Genomic DNA, 26,471 nt, shown 5'->3' with positions numbered 1-26,471 from the left:
ATTCTCCTGCCTCAGCCTCCCGAGTAGCTGGGACTACAGGTGTCCGCCACCATGCCCGGCTAATTTTTTTTTTGTATTTTTAGTAGAGATGGAGTTTCACCATGTTAGCCAGGATGGTCTCGATCTCCTGACCTTGTGATCTGCCCAGCTTGGCCTCCCAAAGTGCTGGGATTACAGGTGTGAGTCACCCGCGCCCGGCCAAATGTTCCTTTTTATTCCCCTCAATTTAGAGTTTATTTTGCCAGCCTTAAGGACATGCTGATGACATAGCCTTAGGCGGTCCTGAGAACATGTGCCCAAGGTGGCTGTGTGACAGACTGACTTTACACATTTTAGGGGGGGCCGAAGTTACAAGCAGACATCAATCAATAAATGTAAAGTGTACATTGGTTAAGTCTGGAAAGGTGGGATAACTCAAGGGAACATTCCAGGACACAGGGGAATTCTGTAAACCAAAAGTATCAGAGACAGGTCTCAATCAAGTTAGAAATTTATTTTGCCAAGGTTTAGGACATGCCTAGAAGAAAAGAACCCAGAAGCACAGAAACAGTCTGTGGCCTATGCCTTTCTCCAAAGATGATTTTGAGGTCTTCAATATTTAAAGGCGAAACATGGCTGGAGGGGAAAGGAGGGTATGGTCATACACTGTGCAAGAGAAAAAAAGCAAGTAGGGAACGGTACATTATATACTGGTCTTGTGCTCAGTAAATCAGCACTTGACATAAGGTGAAAACGTTCCTTTTCTGCACTGTGTAGTATGGTAATCACTACCAAGTGTGGCTACAAATTTTATTTTAAATAGTTTGATATAAAGTAACACATAAAATTAACTCTCTTAATACCAAAGTAGTATGTCTGGAGTAAACAAATTTATTGACCATATTTCATAGTTTTCTGCCTCAGAAAACAATGTATTATTTAGCTTTATTGATGACTGCTGTCATCAGGAAACTCAGTTATCACGTACACAATGACAGACTAATGCCTCTAATATCAAAGTCACTCAAAGAGGAAAAAAAAGAAAAAAAAAAAAGAATAATGCCTCCAAGGGTAAAGACTTCAATTCTAGTTTACTACAATTAACTATGGTTAACTATTTCTGAGGGCAAGGAAGAAATCCTGGGAGAAATTCAGATAAACTTTTTTTTTTTTTTAAAGTGCTTATTCTGAGTGTTAATTTGGAAAGAGTCAAAACAACCAAAATGAAGGATCATCATAAAGTTTCATACAAGAGGGCTTGACTTAGCCAGGTGTGGCAGCACATGCCTGTAGTCCCAGCTACTCAGGATGATGAGGGAGGATCACTTGGGCCCAGGAGGTGGAGAATGCAGTGAGCCAAGATCACACCACTGCACTCCAGCCTGAGCAACAGAGAAAGACCTTGTCTCCAAAAAAAAAAAAAAGCGGGGGGGCTTGACTTTAAGCAAAGACCTTAATTCTTACAGATGGCATAACAAGAGTTTTTTTTTTTTGTCTTTTTTTTTTTTTTTTTTTTAATTCCTTGAGAAACAAAAGCCTAGTTATTTGGGAAGAAGTGAAATAATGGATTTAAAATACAAGGTTTACGTAACATCAATAAAGACAACTTCATTTTATGTAACAATACTACACACAAAGCTATTTCTGATTTTACAATTAACAGGGAAAACTGAGCAAGTCAAATACTGAATATATATATTTTTAAACTGGCTGTGTTCTTCTCAAAAACAGAATTTGTAACATTTAACCTCAGAAGACCTTTTTAACCAGAGAAGAAAGTGTAACACAGGGTTGAATCAGACTTACTAAAATCTTGTAACTTGGGCAAGTTAGCTAACTTCTTTAATCCTCATCTTCATCATCTGTAAAATGTGAATTATCGTACTGCTAACTCAAGAGGATTGATTAAAACAACACACATAAGGCCTTCTATGCACTAATCAGACTCTTACATTATTAACCAGAAAATCTGATTACAGCTTCTTCTACTCTTTCTAGTTACCAATGTGGCCAATTTTTATTGAAATCTTTGGGTAACAGAATGTTATGGAAAAAGAAACCAGACAGCTTAAAAGTGATTTGAAACAGTAATTTCCATTTGTTCTCTGATAATCAAAACTACGAATTAAAAACAAACCTAACAATTTAACGTGTATCTCTTCTTTCTCCACATGACTGTTAAGTGGTTAAATAGCAAAGACATACCAACAGCAAAGAGAAGGGTAACAGCTCTCTTAACACTGTAAGATTCAATTACACTACCTCCTACCATTCTCCTAGGCACAACCATCACCTGCAGCCATAAATCAAAATCTACAATGAAGAAACTGGGGCCTATGAGGCAAGCCATAGGTTTTGTTCTAAAATATGTCCCTTTTCCTAGTATATACAGGCATGCCTTGGAGACATTGCAAGTTCAATTCCAGACCATAGCAATAAAGCAAGTCACAAAATTTTTTTGTTTCTCAGTGCATATAAAAGTTGTTTATACTGTACTGTAATCTATCAATTGTGCAATAGTAAGTTGTATCTATTAGTTTTATCTAAGGCAGAGAAAATGACTGTTTCAAGGATTTATGAGCATTAGAAAGAGGAAAAAAATCCTTCTAATATTCTGCCTCATCCTCCACTGAGACAAGAAAAAATTAAAATATACCTCTCCAGGGAGACCCTCTCTTGGGCGACCTGTTTTCTCAGCATGAGGAAGCTTTCTCTTTTTTGTCTATTAAACTTTCTGCTCCTTAACCCAGAAAAATAAATACATAAATAAATAATAAAACATATCTCTCCATTGGGGAATGGAATAAAATTCAGCAATAAAATAGAATTGCTGAGGCACAAATGCCTTATGCTAAGTGAAAAGAAGCTAGACTCAAAGTGTATCAATGTACAGTTCCACTTACATGGCAAAGGTAAAACTATAGAGACAAAAAACAGATCAGTGGTTGTTGGGGACAGGAGGAGGGATTAATGAGGAATTTTTTTGTATGAAGGAATTATTCTATATTTTGACTGTGGCTGTAGTTACACAACTATATATGTATGTGTATGTTTATATATGTGTATATATATGTCAAAACTTCCAGAACTTACACTAAAAAGGGTGAATTTCACTTTATGTAAATTATACTAAATTATACATCTAATTTTTATTTCAAGGTGAAGAATATTTTTAGTATTCTACTCTTCGAGAAACAGCATATTAACCAAACAATAAGCTAAATGTGAAAAATTTCTCCTTGGTTTAACAAGTTGTCTTAGTTCTCTCTGGATGGTTAACTAGCACATCAATGAATATGAAAGATACTGCTGGTCAACTGTTTCCCAGTCACACCTAGTTTTCTAAGCCCTGCCAATTCCTCCTTAAACGTGTATTTCAAATCTATTCCTCCTCATTTACTCTCAAAATCTCCTATAACTCCCAAGATTAAGTCTTTAACAATTCCCAAGCAATTACAAGATAAAGTCCGTATTTATTAACAGAGAGCATAAAAAGCCTTTTATTGTCTAAACCAACCTACTTTTCCAGATTTGTTTTCCACCACAGGCAACGCTATTTATTATTCACTAATACCTTTTAGAAAGCAATTTGGCCATTTATATCACAGAGCCTTACAATAATCCATACCCATTGACCCTTTAACCCAGTAACCTCACTTCTAGGAATTTATTCTAGGAAAATAATCTACTTAATACTAAAAAACCAGACAGCCCAAATAAATAAAAACAGGAGAACTACAAAGTAAATGATAGTATATCCACAGGATAGTTCCTGATGCAGCTGTTAAAATCATGTTTATGAAAAGTTTTTAATAGCATGTGGGAAATACTTATGACTTACTTTCAGTGAATGAAGAAGCTGGATATAAAGTTATATGTACAGTATAATATCAATTATGGAAAACAGTACAGAAGAAAAAGAAGTTCTACAATTTTATCTCTAAAAGTAGGACTATAACTGATTTTTATCTTCTTTCTAGTTTCATTTTCTTTTATTTCTCTGGTAAGCTTTTTTTTTTTTTTTGAGACGGAGTTTCGTTCTTGTTGCCCAGGCTGGAGTGCAATGGCGAGATCTCGGCTCATCACAACTTCCACCTCCTGGGTTCAAGCGATTCTCCTGCCTCAGCCTCCCGAGTAGCTGAGATTACAGGCATGAGCCAACACGCCCAGTTAATTTTTCGTATTTTTAGTAGAGACAGGGTTTCTCCATGTTGGTCAGCCTGGTCTCGAACTCCCGACCTCAGGTGAGCCACCCGCCTCTGCCTCCCAAAGTGCTGGGATTACAGGCATGAGCCACTGCGCCCTGCAGGTAAGCATATTTTTTATATTAGAAATACACACACCTTTTTGATTTGGTGATTTTATACCTAGGACTCTCTTTTGAAGAAATGCAAGATTTATGCACAAGATGACAGAGTATTTCTTATAAAAATAAATTTAACATGAGGGTGACATACATGCATGATATTAAACAATTTAAGTAGTTTTTCCAGATATATCTTATATACCATGAAATTCACCCATTTAAAGTGTAGTAAATTCAGTGGGTTTTCAGTATAGTCACAAAGTTGTGCATTCATCACCACTTCCTAATCTCAGACCATTTTGAATACCACAAAAAGAAACCCTGGACTGGGTATAATAGCTCATGCCTGTAATCTCAGCACTTTGGGAGGTTGAGGCAGGAGGATCACTTGAGTCCAGGAGTTCGAGACCAGCCTCGGCAAAATAGTGAGACCTCATCTTGACAAAAAACCTTTTTAAAATTGCCAGGGATGGTGGTATGGGCCTGTAGCTCCAGATATTCAGGAGGCTGAGGTGGGAGGATCTTTTACGCCAGGGTGGTAGAGGCTGCAGTGAGGTATGCTCATGCCACTGCACTCCAACCTGGGTGACAGAGTGAGACCCTGTCTCCAAAAAACAAAAACTAAAACAAAAAAACAAACTCCAAACCCATTAGCAGTCATTCCTCCTTCCCACTCCCACCCACCCTAGCCCTTGCTAACCACTAATGTACTTTCTGTCTCCATGGATCTGCATATTCTGGACATTTTATTAGATGGAATCACACAATATGTCATCTTTTGGGACTGACTTCTTTCACTTAGCATATTTTCAATGTTCATCCACATTGTAGCATGTACTAGTATTTCATTTCTTTTTATTGCCAAATATTCCCTTCCTTCGTATGGATACACTAAATTTATCCATATATCCATCAACTGATGAACACTGGGTTATTTTCACTTTTGGCAACTATGAATAATACTGCTATGCACATTTGTGTACAAGCTTTTGTGTGGACATACATTTTCATTTTGCTTGGATATGTAGGTAGGAGTGAAACTGCTGAGTCATACAGTAGCTCCCAAGTTGAACTTTTCCAGGCACTGCCAAACTATTTTCCAAAATTACTGCACCATTTTACATTCCCACCAGCAATGTATGGGTGCTCCAACTTCATAGCCTGGCCAACATTTGCTACAATAATCTTTTCATTATAGCTGGCTTAGCAGGTACGAAGGAGTATATCATTGCGGTTTTGATCTGCATTTCCCTAATGGCTAATAATGTCCTGCATTTTTTTCCACTGGCTTATTAGTCATTTGCACAGCTTTAGAGAAATATCTATTCAAATCCTTTGCCCAAACGAGTGGGTTTTTTATTGTTGTGTTGTAATTCCTTTAACATATTCTACACACAAGCTCCTTGTCAGGTATATGATTTGCAAACATTTTTTCCTATTCTGTGGGTTGTGTTTTCATTTCCTTGATGGTGGTCTTTGATGAACATTTTTGTATACAATAAAGTCCAATTTATCTATTTTTGTCACTTGTGCTTTTGGTGTCATTGCCTAGAAACACCAGGAAAACTACCAACAAAAATTGCCTAACACAAGTTCACAGAGATTTATACCTACGTGTTCTTCTAGGAGTTCATAGTTTTAGTGCTCACATTTAGATTTATGATCCATTTTAAGTTAAATACAACACACAGTATAAAGTAGGGATCCAAATTCGTTCTTTTGCGTGCGGCTATCCAATTGTCCCAGCACCACTTATTGAAAACACTATTTTCCCCCCACTGAATTATCCTGGCACTCATGTCACACTGGGAAATGGGAAATACAGTTTTATTCTCTATAGATGAACTCAAGTGTGTGAGAAAAATCTATATTGGCAGTCTCCAGATAGTCACTGTTTCATTCCCTTATTTCCATCATAATATGTATAAAATCTGTAATCTTATTTGTTTACTTATTTCTTAACTGTCTCTCCCATTAGAATGTATACTTCAGGGCCGGGCGCAGTGGTTCACGCCTGTAATGCCAGCAGTCTGTGAGGCCGAGGCAGGCAGATCACGAGGTTAGGAGTTCAAGACCAGCCTCTCCAACACAGTTGAAACCCCATCTCTACTAAAGATATAAAAAATTAGCCAGGCGTGGTGGCGTGCACCTGTAATCCCAGCTACTCAGGAGACTTAGGCAGGAGAATCACTTGAACCTGGGAGGTGGAGGTTGCAGTGAGTCAAGATTGCGCTATTGCACTCCAGCCTGGGCAACAGGGTGAGACTCAGTCTCAAAAAAAAAAAAAAAAAAAAAAAAAGAATGTATACTTCATAGGCACAGGGATTTTTTTCTTGTATATTATTGAATCTCTAGAGCCTACAACAACAGTGCCAGGTTCCTAGAAGGTAGCTAATAATTACTTCTCGAAAAAATGAGAATACAAATTAAATGGCTTGAAAGAAAATGTCCCAAATGTTAATACTTTGGTTGGAACTGTCATTACAGCTAAATTTTTCTTAACGTTCTACAATGAACATATACTACTCTTATAATCAACTACGAAATTACGGTATTTTAAAGATTCATAAAACTTCTGAATCAATTTTTTTATTCCTCAAAATTCTAAGAACCTAAATTTTTGCTAAACTATTTTGTTTTAGCTTCTTTTATAGGCTCCCAAGCATAATGACACCATCAAATATCTGGTAGATCAGGTCTAAGCCTTAGAAGCCACGTTTGAGAGTCTTCTTTCCCTTATGCCACACATCCAAATTATCATTAAGTCCTTCCAGTTCTACCCCCAAAATATATATCCAATCTTACCACCTCTCATTAACTCCACTATTAACAAATTTTAATTCAAGCTACCACCATCTACCATCTGAATAAAGCAATAGTTGGGTGTGTCGCTATTTGTTTGTTTACGGACATGGTCTCGCTTTGTCACCCAGGCTGAAGGGCAATGGCGTGATCTTGGCTCACTATATCCTCAACCTCCTGGGGTCAAGTAATCTTGCTTCAGCTTCCTAAGTAGCTAGGACTACAGGTATATGTCACCATGCCTGGTTATTTATGTTTTATTTTTTGGTAGAGATGGGGTCTCTCTATGTTGCCCAGGGTAGTCTTAAACTCCTGGCCTCAAGTGATCCTCCCACCTCGGCCTCCCAAAGCACTGGGATTACAAGCGTGGGTCACCACACCCAGCCAACAATAGTTTCTTAATTGGTCTTTGTCCCCATTTGTACATCTCTACACATCAACCACAGGGATAAATCATCTCTCATTCCACTACACTACTTAACACCTCCCCACCATCACACACCCAATGGCTTCTTGGTGCCATCAGAATAAAATTCAAATTCCTCACCTTTAACCTAATGGCCCTTTCTGGTCTAGTTCTTGCCTATGATCTATTTCCTACTTAATTCCCCCTTGTTGACTGAATGCTAACCACACAAACCTTTTTTCTGTCCCTGGCAAATGTCAAGACCATTCTCTTCTACAGGCCCTTCTACCTAGAGTTCCTTCTGCCCCAAATGCTTTTCACACAGCTAGCTCTTTATCGCCGTGTAAGTCCTACCTCAAAAGAGGCCTTCTCTAAACTCTAGCTAAAGTAGCCCAACTCTTCTAATACTTCCTTTTTTTTTTTTGAGATAGGGTCTTGCTCTATTGCCCAGGCTGGAGTGCAGTGGCACAATCTCGGTTCACCACAACCTCCGCCTTTCAGGTTCAAGCAATTCTCCTGCCTCAGCCTCTCAAGCAGCTGGGACTACATGTGCCTGACACCACGACCGGCTAATTTTGTATTTTTAGTAGAGACAGGGTTTCTCCACGTTGGTCAGGCTGCAGATTCTTACAATGATTTGAGAATTCCTGAAAACTCCTAAGCTTCAACAACTGACTTCAAAGATTGCCCCAGAGCAAGCTGGAGAAGCCTTATCTGTATTTGCCTGTGCCGTGCTGTAGCGTTAGTTCTATTACTATAGGTTAAGTACCTTCCGTTACCAAACATTTCAGATATTTTCAAATTTTGGAATATTTGCATATACATAATGATATAGCTTGGGGATAGGACCCAAGTTCAAACACAAACTTCATTTGTGTTTCATATATACTTTATACTGATACCCTGAAAATTATTTTATATATTTTAATAATTCTGTGTGTGAAATAAAGTTTTGTCTGCATTTTGACTGTGACTTGCCACATGAAGTCAGATGTAAAATTTTCCACTTGTGGCAATATGTTGGTGTTCAAAAAGTTTGGGATTTTAGAGAATTTTGGATTTTTAGATTAGGGATGCTCCTGTACATGAAAATAGCAACAGAAAAGCTGTGAACCCATTTTAAAATAAACACTAATTACATTTACAAGCTATTTTCTGAAAGCAAGCCAAGATAGAAACAAGGGTAGGAAATTCATTTGCTTTTCTGTGATAAGGCAAACAGAAATAACAACCTATGAAGTAATGTAAAAATGTTCAAAGGAGTAAACAATCTTTCTTTGATGTGATCCAAAAGCACAAACACAATGACAAATGATCTTCCAGCTGTAGTATGAACTTGTTTCTATCTTTCAAGCACTCATCTATGCCCTGTTTCAACAGAGTTCTGTCTTTTCACACCTTCAACTAGAGATTACATTGTTAATTTAAAAACCTTAATTGCATTTTTTACCGAAATCAATTGCTTTTAAAAAATCTACATAGGACGTGAGGGTGATCTGGCTGCGACATCCGTCACCCCATTGATCACCAGGGTTGATTTGGCTGATCTGGCTGGCTAGGCTGGTGTCCCCTTCCTCCCTCACCACTCCATGTGCGTCCCTCTAGAAGCTATGCACTCGGTAGAAGAGGATGACCATTCCAACAGAGGAGAACCGGTCTTTGGTCAAGGTTATATGAGCCGCTCGCTGCGCTCCCCTGCTAGAACCTCCAAATAAAAAATCTACATAAAACTGACCTTCAATTTTAACATAACAAAGCAAAACATGGAATAGTGTTGGCAGCATGTAAGCATTACAGTATCAGCTACTAGAAGACTAATCTTGGAGCTAAGAATCACTCTAGATTAAATATTCAACTCAGTGGGGGTCTTAATACAGCAGATTCAATGATTAATATAACATTTTGGCCCAAAGTATTACTGAGACGAATAAACCTGATGTTTATTTGTCTAAGTCTATGCCTCTCCCAATTGTAAAATTTCAAGAAAAATGAGGAGATAATTCAGAAGCACAATTCCAAGTGAAAACTTCTCACTTCTAACATCAATGAAAGGAGGCAGGAACAGAAGAAAAGTTGTGGTTACAATATTGCTGAAGTATTAGGTGTAAATCTTTGTGTATGACTTTCATGGACAATCTAGAGAGGAATGTTATGCCACAAGGGAAGTAAGCTCAAGATACTTTCACGGCTGGGCTCACTGGCTCATGCCTGTAATCCCAGAACTTTGGGAGGCCAAAGTGGGTGGATCGATTGAGCTCAGGAGTTCAAGACCAGCCTGGGCAACATGGTGAAACCTCGCCTTTATAAACCCCATCTTTATATATAAATTTATATTTATAAATCCCATCTTTATATATATAAAGCTTTTAAAATACAAAGCTTAGTTGGAAGTGGTTGCGCGTGCCTATAGTCCCAGCTACTCAGGAGGCTGAGGAAGAGAACTGACCCAGCCTGAGGGTGGACAATGCAGTGAGCTGTGTTCATGCCACTGCACTCCAGCCTGGGTAACAGAATGAGGCCCTGCCTCCAAAACAAAAAAAAATGCTTTCACAATATTCTACTTATTTATTATGCTCTGTGGTTTACATATGCAAATGACAGTACAACGAAGAGACTAGCTCTAGTTACTCAGAGACTAGAGTGTTGTTCTGTGGACAAAAACAACGCATTTACATGTTAAATTCAGTTTTTCAAGACTTGCAAGTTTTTTTCAAACTTCAAATATAGCGTGCTTCATCTCAAAGTATTACTGAAAGAAAACATAAAGTTATACTAACATAGAAATTCAAAAGTTTGAAATCTTCCTGTATGCTAAGTTAAACACAATTTTGATTTAAACAAATTCTATTTACGAAAAATAGTTGCTAGGCACGATGGCTCACGCCTGTAATCCCAACACTTTGGGAGGCCAAAGTGGGAAGATTGTTTGAGACCAGTCTGGGCAATATAGCGAAATCTCCTTTCTACAAAAAATTTTAAAAAGTTAGCTGGGTGTGGTGGTGCACATCTGTACTACCAGCTACTCCGCAAGCTAAGGTGGGAGGATCATTTCTGCCCAGGAGATGGAGGCTGCAGTGAGCTCTGGCCTGGGTGGCTGCAAGAGAGTCTGTCTCAAAAAAAAAAAAAAAAAAAAAAAGAAAGAAAGAAAAAGAAAAGAAAGGAAAGGAAAAAGAAAAGAAGGAAAGTCAGTCATGGTTACTTGTTTTGCACGTTTGTTTTTTAGATTTTTAATTTTTTTTTTTTTTTTGAGATGGAGTCTCGCTGTCACCCAGGCTGGAGTGCAATGGTGCAATCTTACCTCACTGCAACCTCCGCCTCCCGGGTTTAAGCGATTCTCCTGCCTCAGTCTCCTGAGTAGCTGGGATTACGGGCGCACACCACCACACCTGCCTACAGACTTTTAATTTTTTAGAGAAGTTTTAGGTACACAGCAAATTTTAGCAGAAAGTGCATTGTTTCCATATATTTACTGTGTGTGTTTTTACGTTTTGGCTAGAGGAACTGCCAGGAAAGAGGGTGTAAGTGTAAAGTGAGGGATGTTAATCTCTACAGCCCTCAGCAAAGAAGGAAAGAACTCTGCCCTAAGTCACTCTACATTCTACCACTACCAGGGGCCTAAAAATGGCGGGTGGCTAGAATTAAGAGAGTGTATTGAACTTCTGGTAATTAGCTGGTTAAGGGGCCTGGAAAGAAATTTATGTCCAAGAAAAGAGAAATATTAGTACTCAGTATGAGGTTCTGGTATTGATAATCATGCTCTTGTTGTTTTTTGAGACAGGGTCTCCCTCTGTGGCCAGGCTGGAGTGCAGTAGTGCAATCATAGCTCACGGAAGCCTCTCACACTCAGGATCAAGCAATCCTCCCACCTCAGCCTCCCAAACAGCTAGAAGTATAGGCACATGCCAGCATGCTCAGCTAATTTTTATTTAATTTTTTTGTTCAGATGAGGTCTCACTATATTGCCCAGGCTGGTCTCCAACTCCTGGCTTCAAGCAATCCTCCTGCCTCAGCCTCCCAAAGTGCTGGGATGACAGGTATGGGACACTGTATCCAGCTGATTTTTTTTTTTTTCTTACTGTTATATTTACTTTATGGCTCTGTAAATAAGCTTAGGTGAAGATGATAAGTATTTACAGAATGGTCACGTTTGCAGGATGCAACATGCATGTAAAAACCTAAGATGCGGCCGGGCGCGGTGGCTCAAGCCTGTAATCCCAGCACTTTGGGAGGCCGAGACGGGCGGATCACTAGGTCAGGAGATTGAGACCATCCTGGCTAACACGGCGAAACCCCGTCTCTACTAAAAACACACAAAAAAATTAGCCGGGCGAGGTGGCGGCGCCTGTGGTCCCAGCTACTCAGGAGGCTGAGGCAGGAGAATGGCGGGAACCCGGGAGGCGGAGCTTGCAGTGAGCTGAGATCTGGCCACTGCACTCCAGCCTGGGTGACAGAGCGAGACTCCGTCTCAAAAAAAAAAAAAAAAACAAAAAAAAACAAAAACCTAAGATGCAATAAACATACAAAAAGAGTCAGCTCACTAGTAATCAGAGAAATGCAAAATAAAATAATGAGAAACCATTTCACAACCATCAGACTGGCAAAGGTTTCAAGTCTCTTATTAAGTGGTGAAAGGCAATGTAGAAACAAGCTGTTGATGATGAAATACAACCAGAACGAACCAGTAGTAGAGTAGAAAATATGTACGCTCCAACCCAGAGCTTCCGCTTCTAGATATATACCATGGAGAGATACACACTGGGGCTACAGAAGTAATATATAGTAATATATGACATGGAAATTGCCTATTATAAAAAGTTTAAACAGACCAAAAAAAAAAGGCAAAAAATTAGGAAACAGCCAAATGTCTACCAACAGGGGAATGGATAAACTTGCATAGTCATACAAAAGAACACAATTCAGCAGTTGAAGAATCAAAGCTACAAATACACCCAAAAGCTGCCCCCCCTTGCAAAAAAATAATAAAAAATAAAAACCCACCCCATAGTTTAATTTTTTCTCACAGAGCTGCAAAAGCATACATGAAGTGTAGTATTTACATAAGTTTTAAAAGCACATCAAGGCAATACATATGATTAAGTAGCTAAAAGTATGGAACTACCAATGAATATCAATTTCAGGTGACTACTGTGAACTTTACCTGAGCCCTGTGTTCTCGGAAAGCAGTGATGGTTAATCCACCCCATGTGTTTTGTGTTCTGGGAAACAGGTAACTGCAAAGAACTGGCCTGTTGCATATTTTCAGATAAGGCAATCAGGAATGCTCTCCTAATTGCAACAGCCTGAATAAAATCATCTCCTTAACCAACCAGGATATTATTATGTCTTTGACGCAGGAATAGTTATAACTCTGGGGAGGGAAGAGAATAGGATGAGGAAGACGATGCATATTTAGCTGTAATGACAACATAAAAACCTGAAATACGGCAATAAGACAGCCCTTTTTTTTCCTGCACAAAAGGATCTGTGATTCTGTGTACTTTTCTGCTTAAAATGTTTCAAAATTATTATTTTAAAGCTTGGAGTTGGAAAAGGTGATTTGTCTCAAGTCAATTAATCATCTACAATCTGCTTTCTCATATGCTAAATAGGCATGTGAATACATGCCCAACCTATTTCACTGGGTTGTAGTGTTTTTGCTAATCACCAAGTATCAGAATACTTGAATACTGTGCCAGTTAGTTCAGTCTGAGACCACAGTTCATATTAGGATAATGTTAAGGGTTAGATTACTGTGCAAACCTTTTAACTCTACTTTGGGGGCAAGACTACACACTCTTACTTTCCAAGAAGCTATATATATCTATGCTGTAAAGAAACTCTTTGGTTACAAGAGGAGCTAGGCAAGTCTAGGTGTGATGTCTCAATCCATATCCAGTAGAACTACTGAGCAAATAACTATAGTAACTTGATGGTGGGCTACTAAACAATCTCTATACAAGGAGGCTGGCACACCCAATACGGACACACACACAGTTTTGTTTGGGGTCTGTAATTGTGGTTCATGTGGACGCAGACATTGTTTGTTTTTTCTTGGGGGAGGGGGTTAACACTATAAAGTGAGACATCTGAAAACATCTTATCTCATCCTCAAGTGCCCAGTTGTTTTCAAACCGCTTTATTTCAGGTGCTTCTCGAAGACTTGGTGAGTACAAGGAAGTGATTCTGCTAGTTTAGAACAAACCCATCGGTAGTTAAAATTTAATCTTAAAAGAAACTTGGAACCAAGCATCCAACCAAAAGAGCTAAAAGAAAAGTGCTAGACTCCGGGATAATACCCACAATATTCTCTAATCACTGGACTAAACAAAGATGCTCCTGCGCTCCTAAGGCTAAAAACAAAAATAACCTTTAAAAATGGGGGGTCTATATTCTGAACTCCAAAGGTAACTTGTAAGGTCTTCTTGATCTCCCTAAAGCCAACAATTTTGAAACGTATTTGGAAACCGCTCATCTCTAATTCTTGTTTCTCCCACTTGTCACAAGAACAAGCAAATATAACAGACTCCTCCTTCCTTGCATTTAGTTACACTTTAAGCATTTAACTTAAGCACTTAACTAAACGTAAAATGTTTGGTCTCTTATTTTCAAACAGAAAAATAAAGTCTGTATTAGACACTCAATAAAAAAGTATAATGTCAAATCAGAAGTCTCTAGAGCAGACGCCAGTCAGCTTCAAATCACTTTCAGAGTGACTGGTCTTAAACGTACCGTAACTCATAAGCCCCTAGATTAAGTCTTTTAGTATAAAATAGCATATACATTTAAAATATTATTAAATTTTTAATAATTAAATATTAGACTTAAGATGCTGATACTTCGTAGCTTTCAGCATTAAACCAAAGAAAAACCAAAAACTGAACCGTATCAAATCCCTATTACATACATACCTACAGTCATCAAGAAAGTACCGGTTAATCTTTTCTTTTTACTAAGGGGCCGCCTGCATTTCATGAAAGTTGCAATAACTTAAGAAAACCAAAACTGTTACACAGTGAAAACAGTTTGTATGCAGATAAGCTGGTACCAACTGCTTCTAGACAGACAGATGCAATTAGAACGTAATATTTCTAGCAAAGTCTGGTAAGGCTATGCCTGCAAATCATTGACCAAAAATGGTAACAGTGTGTGCAGACTAAAGAAAATGACAAAATGTTCCATCTGATAGTTCAGTTGAGAATACGTTTGTTTTTAAATAGCTAATTAGAGGGACACAATGTAAAGGGGGAAAATATGTAAATTAAGCAAAATGTCCATCATATAGAATATACTAATGAGCACCTGTTTACTTTTTGGTGACTCTAGTATTTTAATGGTTTTTAAAGCTCTTAAATTTGCTTGTATCAGCATCCCAGCATCATGCCCACACCCTGCGCACCAAGTTCTGGCAGAGTCCAACTGTCTACAGGTCAGAAAAAAAATTCTAACCATACACGGACAGATCGGGCAGGGAAGGGTTAAAAGAGACCCTGCCAAGCTTGACAAGCACGACCAGAGTGCTGCTGGAAGCCGACTGCCAGATAAAAAGAAAAAAAAAAAACAAAGAGGCTGCAAGGCCACCCCGTTCTAAATCATGCCAGTATCCTGCTCGTTAGCGATCATTCCGTGCTCTAGGGCTGTTCCATAAAAGCTTTAGCTTCCTTATTGAGATGGACAGACCTCAAGGGCTGGAACGCGCACAAGTCGCCGAGCGCCTCAGCGCTAGCTCTGGGGAACTAAACCCACGCCAACAAGGACGGTCGCCGGATTCCGACGCCCCCCGCCTCCCACTCCTCGGCCGCGGTGTGCAGCCCCCCGGATGGATTTCACAGAGCGGGTGGGGGCGCTCGACCCCGGCCAGTTGTTGCAAGGCCCGGTCTGGAGGCACCGCAGAGGCCACGCTCTGGGCGGCGGCCTCGCCCCAGCTGGGAGCTGCGCAGCGGCCGCGGATCCGCCCAGGGGCGCCAGGGCCCAGCCAGGATGGCTGGCGACGAAGGCCCGGAGACCCCCCGCCCCACAACCGCGCGGCCCGGAGACTGCAGCCGGGCCGGGTCCCTCCCGGGCCTGGGGCACGGCTCACCCCCTTATCCCCGACTCCGCGGCGCCCCCGAGACCAGCAGCTCCCGGCCGCCTCAGCCCACGCCTCGGCCTCCCTCCCACTCACCATCTTCGCCGCGGCGGTCGCAGGGACGCGGGGTTGGGAGCTGGCGGGCAGCGAGTCTGCAAAGCGTCCTCTTCACAGCCGCGGGACCGAGCGCTGAGCTGACGCGGCGGCGCGAGCCTACCCCGTGGCGGGCGCGCCTCGGGACGGAACGCGGCTGCGCACGTCACGCACCTCCCGCCGTTGCTACGCAACCAGCCGGTCCGGCAACGCCCCGCCCGGCGGCTATCCAGACTACCGGAGGGGAACTTCCCTCACCTGGTTTAGGCTGCGGGGCGGGGTCTCCCTCACTAGAAAGTGTTTAAGGATGAAGGTACGTGCTTTCTCGTCTGCAGGGGACTAGAAGGCTTACTAGGCTGGCTCCTGCTGGCGAGGGGCGGGCAAAAGATGATGGGAGAGGGGTGGCCTTTCTTCGCCTCCTCGGGCGGGGCTCCCTGACGCTCCACCCACTGTGCAGGCAAGGCTCGCGCGGGGGGAGGCAGCCACCTGGCCAGGTGTTCTTGCCGCTGGGGGCGGGGCGGGGCCGGGGAGGGGAAAAGGAGGGGAGAGCTGGGGAAGAGGGGGACAGAGCGTGGGAAGCAGGGGGATTTGGCGGGGAGGGGCGAAGGGCACATAGTTGGGGGAGAAGGGGATGGAGAGGGGAGGGAAGAGGTGAGGGAGAGGGGACAGAGTGGGGAGAGGCGGGGGATGTGTGGGGAGGGGGCGAGGGGCACTTAGTGGGGGGGTGATAGGGGAGGGAAGGGGAGAGGTGAGGGAGTGGACAGAGTTGGGGGAGGAGCGGGATAAGGGAGAGGTGAGAGACAGGGACACAGAGTGGTGGAAGGAGAGGGATGTTGGGGGTGTGGGGGGTAGGGCCCGAGGACGGGGGACGCGCTGGGGGAGGACCCGCGGGAGCGGAGTCGCGGGCCGCGGCGGCGGGGACGCCTCCCGCATTTTTTACCTACTTTGGTGCGATTCCCGCCGCCCTCCCCTGATTGGCCCAGCCTGGCTTGTCCTGCCCTCGCGTGAGGGGAAAAAAATCTGCACATTTTTCCTCCTTCCCGAGGCGACCGTGGCCATGCAGAGTGCTCTGTGAGTCACCGTTAATTTCAGGTCTGGAAAAACAAGGAAGATTTATTTATCTTTGGGAACTGCCGGGGAAGGAGGCCGGCGGCGCGCAGGGGTGTGGCTGGGAAAGGCCGCGCTGTCCCGGGACGGTGGCGCCAGCCCCGCCGCTCAGTTCTCCGGGTTTTTAATTTGGAATTGTGTTTTTCTAATGGGCGGTTGCGTCGGAAACACGGTTTTCAGAGGGCCGAGATGAATCCCAGCGTTTTTGCTGCGGGTGTTTTTGTGGGAAATAAAGGGAACAGAGAGAATTTTATAAATTAATTTAGGTTACCGAGAACATCATGGCCTCGACCAAAACTATTTTAATTCTCCAAATATGAGGCTTTTGGACACGATGGTCAGTATTTTTTTCTGGCACTATATAAAATCTAGGTTGTATGTGGCTTTTGTTCTGCCCCGCTCAACATAGAAACCCATTTCTTATTACCCTCGTTCTTTTTAAAAAGGACAGTAAGCAAGTTGTGCAGTTTTAATCCTTTACCACCTGAGACATGATTTTTGGCGGGCTAGAGCAGTGGTTCTTAACGTTAGCATGCATCAGAATCACCTGGAAAAATTGTTCAAAGCTAGATTTGTGTGCCCCATCCCCAAGGTTCCCTCACTACTTCTAAGGTGATGCCTGAGAATGTGCGTTTCTAACAACTCCTAGGTGATGCTGAAGATGCCAGTCCAAGGCCACACTCCTGAGCTGAGAAGGAACCCCCTGTATCCTACTGCAGCTGGAACCCTCTGCTTTTCAGTTTGCATAGGACCCTGTGGCCTCTACACTTCTTAATATTCAGACTTCCTTTCTAGTCCAAAAGTGAGTGGTGCTCATTTAAGGATACGTGCCTGCCTGCCTGCTCCAGCCTCTCCTGCATTTCGTCCTCCACTCTGCCACCAGAGTTATGTCCAAACATAAGACTGGTCTTGTCACATTCTTGCTTAAAATTTTCTGTGGCTTCCTCCATAACCCTCAGCGGGTCAGTGTGGCCCTTCTGCCTCTGGCCTCAGCCTACTTTTTCTGCCCTATCTCCCATATTTTCCTAAGTGCCCACTGCCCCCCCCAGACGAAACTTCTCATAACAGAACACCTCTTACTAGTTCTAACTACCTTGATCATGGGCCTGCTTATTTTTCAGCCTGGAATGTTCCTATCACCCCTCACATCTGAAGACTTCTCTTACCACTTCCCAAGGATCAATAGTAGTTGCTGCTTTTTTTTTTTAACTTCCTGCCCCCCACCCCTTCCAACTCCTTCACCCCCGTAGTTCCTTCTATAATCCCAGAGTTCATCACTTCTCAAACCTTTTTTTTGTTTTGAGACTGAGTTTCGCTCTTGTTGCCTAGACTGGAGTGGTATGGTGCGATCTCGGCTCGCTGCAACCTCCGCCTCTGGGATTCAAGCAATTCCCCTGCCTCAGCTTCCTCAGTAGCTGGGATTACAGGCATGTGCCACCACACCCAGCTAATTTTGTATTTTTAGTAGAGATGGGGTTTCTCCGTGTTGGTCAGGCTGGTCTGGAACTCCCAACCTCGGGTGATCCGGCCACCTTGGCCTCCCAAAGTGCTGAAATTACAGGCGTGAGACACTGAGCATGGCCACTTCTCAAATCTTAATAAAGATCCAAGTCACCTGGGATCCTTGTTAAAATGCAGATTCCAGAGTTGAGGAGTGGAGTCTTAGATGACCCCAGGAAATGCAGATGCTATACTTTGAGTTTGGAGGTTTTATGGTTTTTCCCTACAATTACTGTAGCTCTGTAATTACTTATGTGCATTTGCCATTACTACCAGATTACGCTGGGAGTTCCTTGAGGTCATGGGATATTTAAGATGCATATGTGTGAACTTGGCATAGCCCCTGATACATAGTAGGTGTTTAATAAATGTTCAGTAAGTGAACAAGTATCTGAAGATGTTTTACAATTTATCAAGCTTCTGTATCAGTTTATCACAACTTAAGATGAGCCCCCATTTTTTTTAGGTCCCACTGAACTTCAGCCTCTGCATTTAACACCCAGGTTTTCTAGATAGTGACATTCCTCCTCTCCACAAAGAGGAAAAGAGTTTTCATACAATGCTATAAACTAATAAATATTTATGCCCTCCAGAAGTTGAAAGGTAATCCTCAATGTAAAGATATTTGAAGTTGGGGCCTTTGGACCATGATTAGGCCATGAGGGCAGAGCCCCCTTTAATAGGATTAGTGCCCTTATAAAAGAGGTCCTAGGCCGGGTGCGGTGGCTCACACCTGTAATCCCAGCACTTTGGAGGGCCAAGGCAGGTGGATCACGAGGTCAGGAGTTCAAAACCAGCCTGGCCCAGATGGTGAAACCCCGTCTGTACTAAAAGTACAAAAATTAGCCAGGAGTGGTGGCAGGCACCTGTAATCCCAGCTACTCAGGAGGCTGAGGCAGGGAATTGCTTGAACCCGGGAGGCAGAGGTTGCAGTGAGCTGAGATTGCGCCACTGCACTACATCCTGAGCGACATAGCGAGACCATCTCAAAAAAAAAAGAGGTCCTAGGCTGCTGCTTGCTGCTTCCACCATTGTGAGAACACAGCAAAAAGGTTTATCTATGAACCAGGAAGTGGGCTCTCACCATACACTGCTGGCGACTTGATCTTGGACTTCACAGCCTCCAGAACTATGAGAAGTAAATTGCTGTTGTCTGTAAGCCACCCAGTTTATGGTATTCTGCTATAGCAGTCCGAACAGACTAAGACACGTAAGGTCTCTCCTTAAATATGAGATTGGTATATTTCATTTTTCATTTAGAAAACATTTTGCATACTTAATCTGTGAACATATAGGCACTTTCATTTAAAACCATTAATATATTGATGTAAGTGGCAGAGAAGAAGAAATGATACATTAACGAGGAGCCTGAAGAGAGATGTGTATTAATAGATAGGCTGGGGAAAGCTCCTTTGCTGGGAGACATAACACTGTCAATATATAGCATAGAAAAAAACTTTAATTTCTCTCCTCCCTCTCCACAAATTCACCTATTTCCTATCTCCTATCCGTATTTTGTCAGTAGTCTTTTTTTTTTTTTTTTTTAATGGAGTCTTGCTGTGTCACCCAGGCTGGAGTGCAGTGACAGGATATCAGCTCACTGCCACCTCCACCTCCTGAGTTCAAGTGATTCTCTTGCGTCAGCCTCCCGAGTAGCTGGGATTACAGGCACCCGTCAGCATGCCCAACTAATTTTGTACTTTTAGTAGAGACGGGGTTTCACCATGTTGGCCAGTGTGGTCTCAAGCTCCTAACCTCAGGTGATCCGCCCGCCTCGGCCTCCCATAGTGCTGGGATTATAGGCACCCGCCACCATGCCCGGCCATCAGTAGTCTTTTTTAAAAATAACTTCATCTTCTAAGACACGTGTGTAGTTTTATTGTAAAAGATTCAAACAATACAACAAAGGAAAAACCCGTTGAGCACCTTCTCTCCTTTCCCATAATCCTAGTCCTCTCCTCAGAGGTAACCACTGATGTCAGTTTGGGGTATGGACTAACAGAAATACACCTTGGGCATATGTTTTGTGTTTTGTTTTGTTTTTATTGGTGTTCTGTGTAATGGTTTTATGTTGGGTATGTAGCATCTTGTAACTTGCTTTTCTGCATTTAATGATTGTCCTGGCGATCTTGCCATATCAGTAAATCATTTCTTATAATTGCTGCAAGGTGTGACTGTTCATTCATTTAACTTTTCCCCTACTGATGGGCATTTAGGTTATTTCCAATCCTTTGCTTTCACAAACAATGCTTCAGTGAACAGCTTTGGGACTGCCTTCTTTGCATACATGAACTGGTAGACCTCTCAGAAAATTCCTCCCATAAAATTACTAAGTCAAAAGGAATGCATAAATTTTATTTTACTAATTACATACTGCCAGATAGCCTTCTAAAAAGGATATACCAATTTATATCCCTCCTACAGTAGTTGAGAATATCTGCTTAGTCTCCACTGACAGTTTATTAAAAGTTTGAGGAATTTTAGAACAGGCAAAACTGTAGTGAAAAAAATCAGAATAGTTGTTAAATAGGGTGGGAGTGGAGATTGACTACAGAGGGGCCTGACAGAATTTTCAGGGGTGATCGTCATTTTTTTTTTTAATTTGTTAGGGGTTCAAGTTACATGGGTATATAGGAGGCAGAGGGTGCAGTGAGCCAAGATCACACCACTGCACTGCAGCCTGGGCAGCAGAGTGAGACTATCTCAACAACAACAAGTTACATGGGTATATACATTTGTCAAAACTTAAGATTTGTGCATTTTGCCGGGCACCGTGGCTCACACCTGTAATGTGTGGCGGGTGCCTGTAGTGCCAGCTACTCAGAAGGCTGAGGCAGGAGAATGGCGTGAACCTGGGAAGCGGAGCTTGCAGTGAGTGGAGATCATGCCACTGCACTCCAGCCTGGGCGACAGAGCGAGACTCCATCTCACAAAAAAAAAAAAAAAAAAAAAAAAAGCAGTAGCAGCAGTAGTTTAAATGAATCAAAGAAGTGGTAGTTTAGTAAGGGTTGTGTTTGGTTATAAGTAACAAAGACAAAATAGTGGCTTAAGGCTTTATTACATTTGTGTGTATGTGTACATGGTTTACTTCACACATAAAAGAAGTACAGAGGCAAACAATTCAGATTTGTTATATTGACTTGGTGGTGGTAAAAACCCAATTTCTTTCTTTCTTTTTTTTTTTTTTTAGCCAGGGTCTCACTCTCACCCAGGCTGGAGTGCAGTTGTACAAACACGGCTCATTGCAGCCTTGACCTCCTGGGCTCAAGCAGTCCTCCAATCTTGAGTAGCTGGGACCACAAGCTCACACCACCACCACGCCCAGCTAATTTGTGTGTGTGTGTGTGTCTGTGTATGTAAAGACAGAGTCTTGCCACGTTGCCCAGCCAGGTCTGGAACTCTTGGACTCAAATGAGCCTCTTGCCTCCGCCTCCCAAAACACTGGAATTACAGGCATGAGCCACCACACCTGGCCCCAATTTCTATACTGTTGCTTTGTTGTGCATAGATTGTCTTCCTAAGGTTACCTCATAGTCCAGGATGACTGCTAGAATACCAGCTATTACTTCTACATTTTAGGCAGTAAGAAGGAGGAAAAAAAGATAAAGAAGGGCATCCTTTTTTTTTTTTTTTTGAGGCAGAGTCTCACTCTATCACCCAGGCTGGAGTACAGTGGCACGATCACAGCTCACTTCAGCCTCAACCTCCCAGGCTCAAGCAATCTTCCCACCTCAGCCTCTCAAGTAGCTAGGACCACAGGCGCACACCACTGCACCCAGCTAATTTTTAAATGTTTTTGTGTGGAAACAAGATCTCCCTATGTTGCCCAGCATAAGCATCCCCTTTTTTATAGAAAGATCCCAGAAACTGGCAGGGGGCGGGGGATGACTCACACCTATCATTCCAGCACTTTGGGAGGCTGAGGAGGGTAGATCACCTGAGGTCAGAAGTTCAAGACCAGCCTGTCCAACATGGTGAAACTCTGTCTCTGGTAAAAATACAAAAATAAGCCAGGCATGTGCCTGTAGTCCTAGCTACTCAGGAGGCTGAGGCAGGAGAATTGCTTGACCTGGGAGGCAACAGAACGAGACTCTGTCAGAAAGAGAGAGAGAGAAAGAGAGAGAACGGTTCCAGAGGAAGGGAGGGAAGGAAGGAAGGAAGGAAAGAAGGGAGGAAGGGAGGGAAGGGTTCCAGAGGAAGGAAGGAAGGGAGGGAGGGAGGGAGGGAAGGGTTCCAGAGGAAGGAAGGAAGGGAGGGAGGGAGGGAAGGGTTCCAGAGGAAGGAAGGAAGGGAGGGAGGGAGGGGTGCCAGAGGGAGGGAGGGAGGGAAGGAGGGAAGGGAGGGAGGGAGGGAAGGAAGGAAGGAAGGAACGGTTCCAGAGGAAGGAAGGAAGGGAGGGAGGGAGGAAGGGAGGGTTCCAGAAACTTATACCATAGAAACTTTTATACCATATTTCTAGACCACATACCCTGTACTATATAGGATTTCTCCTTTTGTCTCATTGACCGGAACTTAGTCATATGGCTGCAAGGGAAGCTGGGAAACACGGTCTGTTCTCTAACTCGCAGTGTGCTCGGCTAAGACATTGTTGTTCCTTTACTAAGGAAGAAGGGGAAAATGGATATTGGGAGATAACCAGTAGTGACTGCCACAGGTAGATATTATCACTGGCCTCATCCCACAGATGGGGTAAGGTGAAGAGACTTTCCTTGGGAGCCCAGAGGAGTTCAGGATCTGATCCCAAGCCCTTTACCATCAGGCCACATGACACAGCACCTGTGAGTGAGGCTGAACAAGAGAAATGAGGTATGTCTTGTTACTTGCTTACCACCACGGATGAGGTTAATTGGCAAAGCAAAAGAAATAGAAGCTGTAGAAAATACATTCTGAACATTCCTTACTGCCCATAGCCTGGTGCTGATGGATCAGACAGCCCCAAGGGCCCTGGCATCTATTTTAGGAAAAGGCTAAATATATTTAAGTATATTCGTGGGAAGGATACAGTACCACATGGTAACATTATTGATTATTAGTCTTTATGGTAGAATGAAAGTCATATGCCACTATTTTATAACATTAAAGATTGACCAATTATGTATGTTTTTCAGATAATAGCATGCTTCTTGAGTTAAACCATGAGAAACAGAGTATAAAGTGGTACAATTATCTCAACCAGTGGTTCTTAGTCCCTCTTGGGCCATATATATTCCCTTTGGGATTCTTTGTTTGTTTGTTTGTTTGAGACAGACTCTCACTCTGTTACCCAGGCTGGAGTGCAGTGGCGCAATCTTGGCTCACTGCAACCTCCGCCTCCTGGGCTCAAGCAATTCTCCTGCCTCAGCCTCCCAAGCAGCTGGGATTACAGGCACGCACCACCACACCTGGCTAAGTTTTTGTATTTTTTAGTAGAGATGCGATTTCGCTGTGCTGGCCAGGCTGGTCTCAAACTCCTGACCTTGTGACCCGCCTGCCTTGGCCTCCCAAAGTGCTGGGATTACAGGCATGAGCCACCGCTCCCGGCCTGGGATTCTTATAAATCCTCTGGGCGTGGTGGTTCATGCCTGTAATCCCAGCACTTTGGGAGACCAAGGTGGATAGATCACGAGGTCAGGAGTTCGAGACCAGCCTGGCCAATATAGTGAAACCCTGTCTCTACTAAAAATACAAAAAATTAGCCTGATGTGGTAGTGTGCACTTGTAATCCCAGCTACTTGGGAAGCTGAGGCAGGAAAATCGCGTGAACCCAGGAGGCGGAGGTTGCAGTGAGCCGAGATCGCACCATTACACTCCAGCCTGGGTGACAGTGAGAGACTCCGTCTCAAAAACAAAACACACACACACAACACAAAACAAAAAAACACAAAAGTATAAACCCTCTCTCTAGAAAGACGGACATTTGTTTCTACTCACAAAGTTTGGCCTATAATCTTAGGGAGCTCGTGAACTGCCCTGAAGCCCATCTAGTATGTTAAATATTTCAGGAAAGTTTTTGGGAAATGTTCTAAAAAGCAAATCCAGTGCAAGGATAAATGAACAGTCCCATAGTTCCATAGTTCCTTACATACACATACACACATCAAGGTCACAGTGGGCATCACACCTCTCATCAACACGGAACCTTCCAGAACTTTATAATATAGAGCATTTTATGAAATACGAATGGTCTGAGCAATACATGCAGGACTGCAGCTTGTTTTTATTCATTCATTCAGCACTATATCCTGGTGATCTCTCCAAGTTGTCTTCAATTTTTCATAAGCATGATACATTCTTTTTTTTTTTTTTTTTTGGAGGCAGAGTCTCGCTCTGTTGCCCAGGCTAGAGTGCAGTGGTGCGATCTTGGCTCACTGCAACCTCTACCTCCCGGGTAGAAGCGATTCTCCTGCCTCAGCCTCTCAAGCAGCTGGGATTACAGGCACCTGCCACCGTGCCCGGCTAATTTTTTTGTATTTTTAGTACAGACGGGGGGGTTTCACTGTGTTAGCCAGGATGGCTTCTATCTCCTCACTTCATGGTCCGCCTGCCTTGGCCTCCCAAAGTGCTGGGATTACAGGCGTGAGCCACTACTCCAGCCTCCATGATACATTCTTTTTACACTTCTGATCTGGTGGTTGTACTTCCGGAGAAAGAAAAATGAACCACAAAATATTCAGAAAGAGGCAAACAAGGAAATGGAGTATTTTTTTAAAGATGAAATGAGTTCAGACTCTTCAGCATGTAGGATTGAGTGTAATCACAAGTCATAAAATCATGAAGGATAGGAATGAAAAGACTAGAAATTTCACTCTAAACCTTAACATGTAAAAACAAGAGAGCTTTTCTAAAAGCTCAGAATAAGTCACTTTAGAAACAGTGAAAGGACTGGTTCACATGGTGGTTAAGAAAGGGAGGAAAGTGACAGTCAGAGGAGGAAAAAGCATGTCACAGACAGCAATGGGCTGGTCGTGGCAAGCTCTCTGGTTGGGACTCATTTTTCCCCAACTCATCCCATTATTCTCTGCAGACTTCTGCCTCACCCACTGCTACTGCAAGGCAGGAAAAACTCAGAACCAGTAAAGGGCCCACCCCAGAGGCTGCCAGGTAATGTCAGGGCAGTGCTGAAGCCCTGCTGGGATATGGAGGTGATACCAACACATGCAGGTGGACATCTTATTTATATTCACAATGGGAAGCCACGGTCAAATCTAATTGAACATTTTTTCATTTAGATTTGACGGATGTTTCCTGAAGTCCTACTGTGTGCCAGCTGTGGCCGTGTTAGCTACCAGGAATATGAAGATGAATAAGGAGATCACAAGTGAAAACAGAAATGCCAAGATAAACTTGGCCCAGGTTCCCTTGGGAATTCTCAGGATCCTACCTGGTGCAGCAGATCACACCTGGGAGATGTTACTGGATCTTTGATGAGTGGAGCATCCACAGAGGAAGGAAGTGAGTGTTTGTTAATGACATCATTCCTCACTTATGTTGGCGAATATGAATATAGAAGAGATGGCTAGAGAGTTTATTCAAAGTTGGATATTTGGAGGAAGAGCATGCCTGATGTTCCTACCAAAAAAAAATTAGACCCTACGGACCAAGATACATAAGATAGATGTAGATATGTAATGGGTTTCCTTTTTGTTTTTTTATTTTTTTGGGATCTGCTCTGGCTTACTTCCTAATTTTCCTGTCTTCTTGGGGGTAGAAGGAGGGATGTCAAATGATGGTTCAGCCAAAGAAAGCCAGCTCTTCCTGATGAGGGAACTCTGAGTTGTATTCAAGGAAAACAAACACCAAAAACAGATAGCCAAAGGCCAATGGTCATGATTTGAAATTTGAGTGCCTTTTACTGTAACTGTTTTGCTCCAGTATTTCCATTACCAGTCCTTCGGTGAGGTCTTCAACTCTAGATCAGAGTTCCCCAACATTTTTGGCATCAGGGACTGGTTTTGTGGAAGACAATATTTCCACAGACGGGCGGCAGGGGGATGGTGGGGGCGTGGTGGTTTCAGGATGAAACTGTTCCATGTCAGATCATCTGGCATTAGATTCTTACAAGGAGCGTGCAACCTAGATCCATTGCATGAGCAGTTCACGATAGGGTTCCCAGTCCTGTGAGAATCTAATGCCACCACTGATCTGACAGGAGATGGAGCTCAGGTGGTCATGCTCACTCGCCGAATTCCTAACAGGCCATGGACCAATACTGGTTTACTGGTTCACCTGTAAAC

At 42.8% G+C, this 26,471-nt stretch overlaps 2 protein-coding genes across 6 annotated transcripts in view; one reads left to right on the top strand and one right to left on the bottom strand.

Annotated features, from left to right (window-relative positions):
- Window positions 1–15,802, bottom strand: part of LOC105486859 (destrin, actin depolymerizing factor) — a 35,706-nt gene extending 19,904 nt beyond the window's left edge. The window contains exon 1 of the mRNA XM_011749942.3: window positions 15,655–15,802. Within this exon, the coding sequence (XP_011748244.1) occupies window positions 15,655–15,657 (3 nt within the window). The 5' untranslated portion in view covers window positions 15,658–15,802. The remainder of the gene's footprint in view (window positions 1–15,654) is intronic.
- Window positions 15,803–15,822: 20 nt separating this feature from the next.
- The window catches only part of LOC105486887 (beaded filament structural protein 1), a 79,324-nt gene continuing 68,675 nt past the window's right edge, over window positions 15,823–26,471 (top strand). For 3 of the 5 annotated variants that reach the window (XM_071079708.1, XM_071079706.1, XM_071079704.1), the window contains exons 1-3: window positions 15,824–15,964; window positions 22,943–23,064; window positions 25,467–25,689. The gene's annotated coding sequence lies outside the window, so the exon portion shown is untranslated. Of the gene's footprint in view, window positions 15,965–22,942; window positions 23,065–25,466; window positions 25,690–26,471 lie in introns of all 5 variants that reach the window. The other 2 variants (XM_071079707.1, XM_071079709.1) reach the window with 2 other exon arrangements.

This window comes from Macaca nemestrina, chromosome 15 (genome assembly GCF_043159975.1).
Source record: "Macaca nemestrina isolate mMacNem1 chromosome 15, mMacNem.hap1, whole genome shotgun sequence".
Classification (NCBI taxonomy): domain Eukaryota; kingdom Metazoa; phylum Chordata; class Mammalia; order Primates; family Cercopithecidae; genus Macaca; species Macaca nemestrina.
Note: the sequence above shows the minus strand (reverse complement) of the source record. Positions and strands in the feature narration are given on the sequence as shown.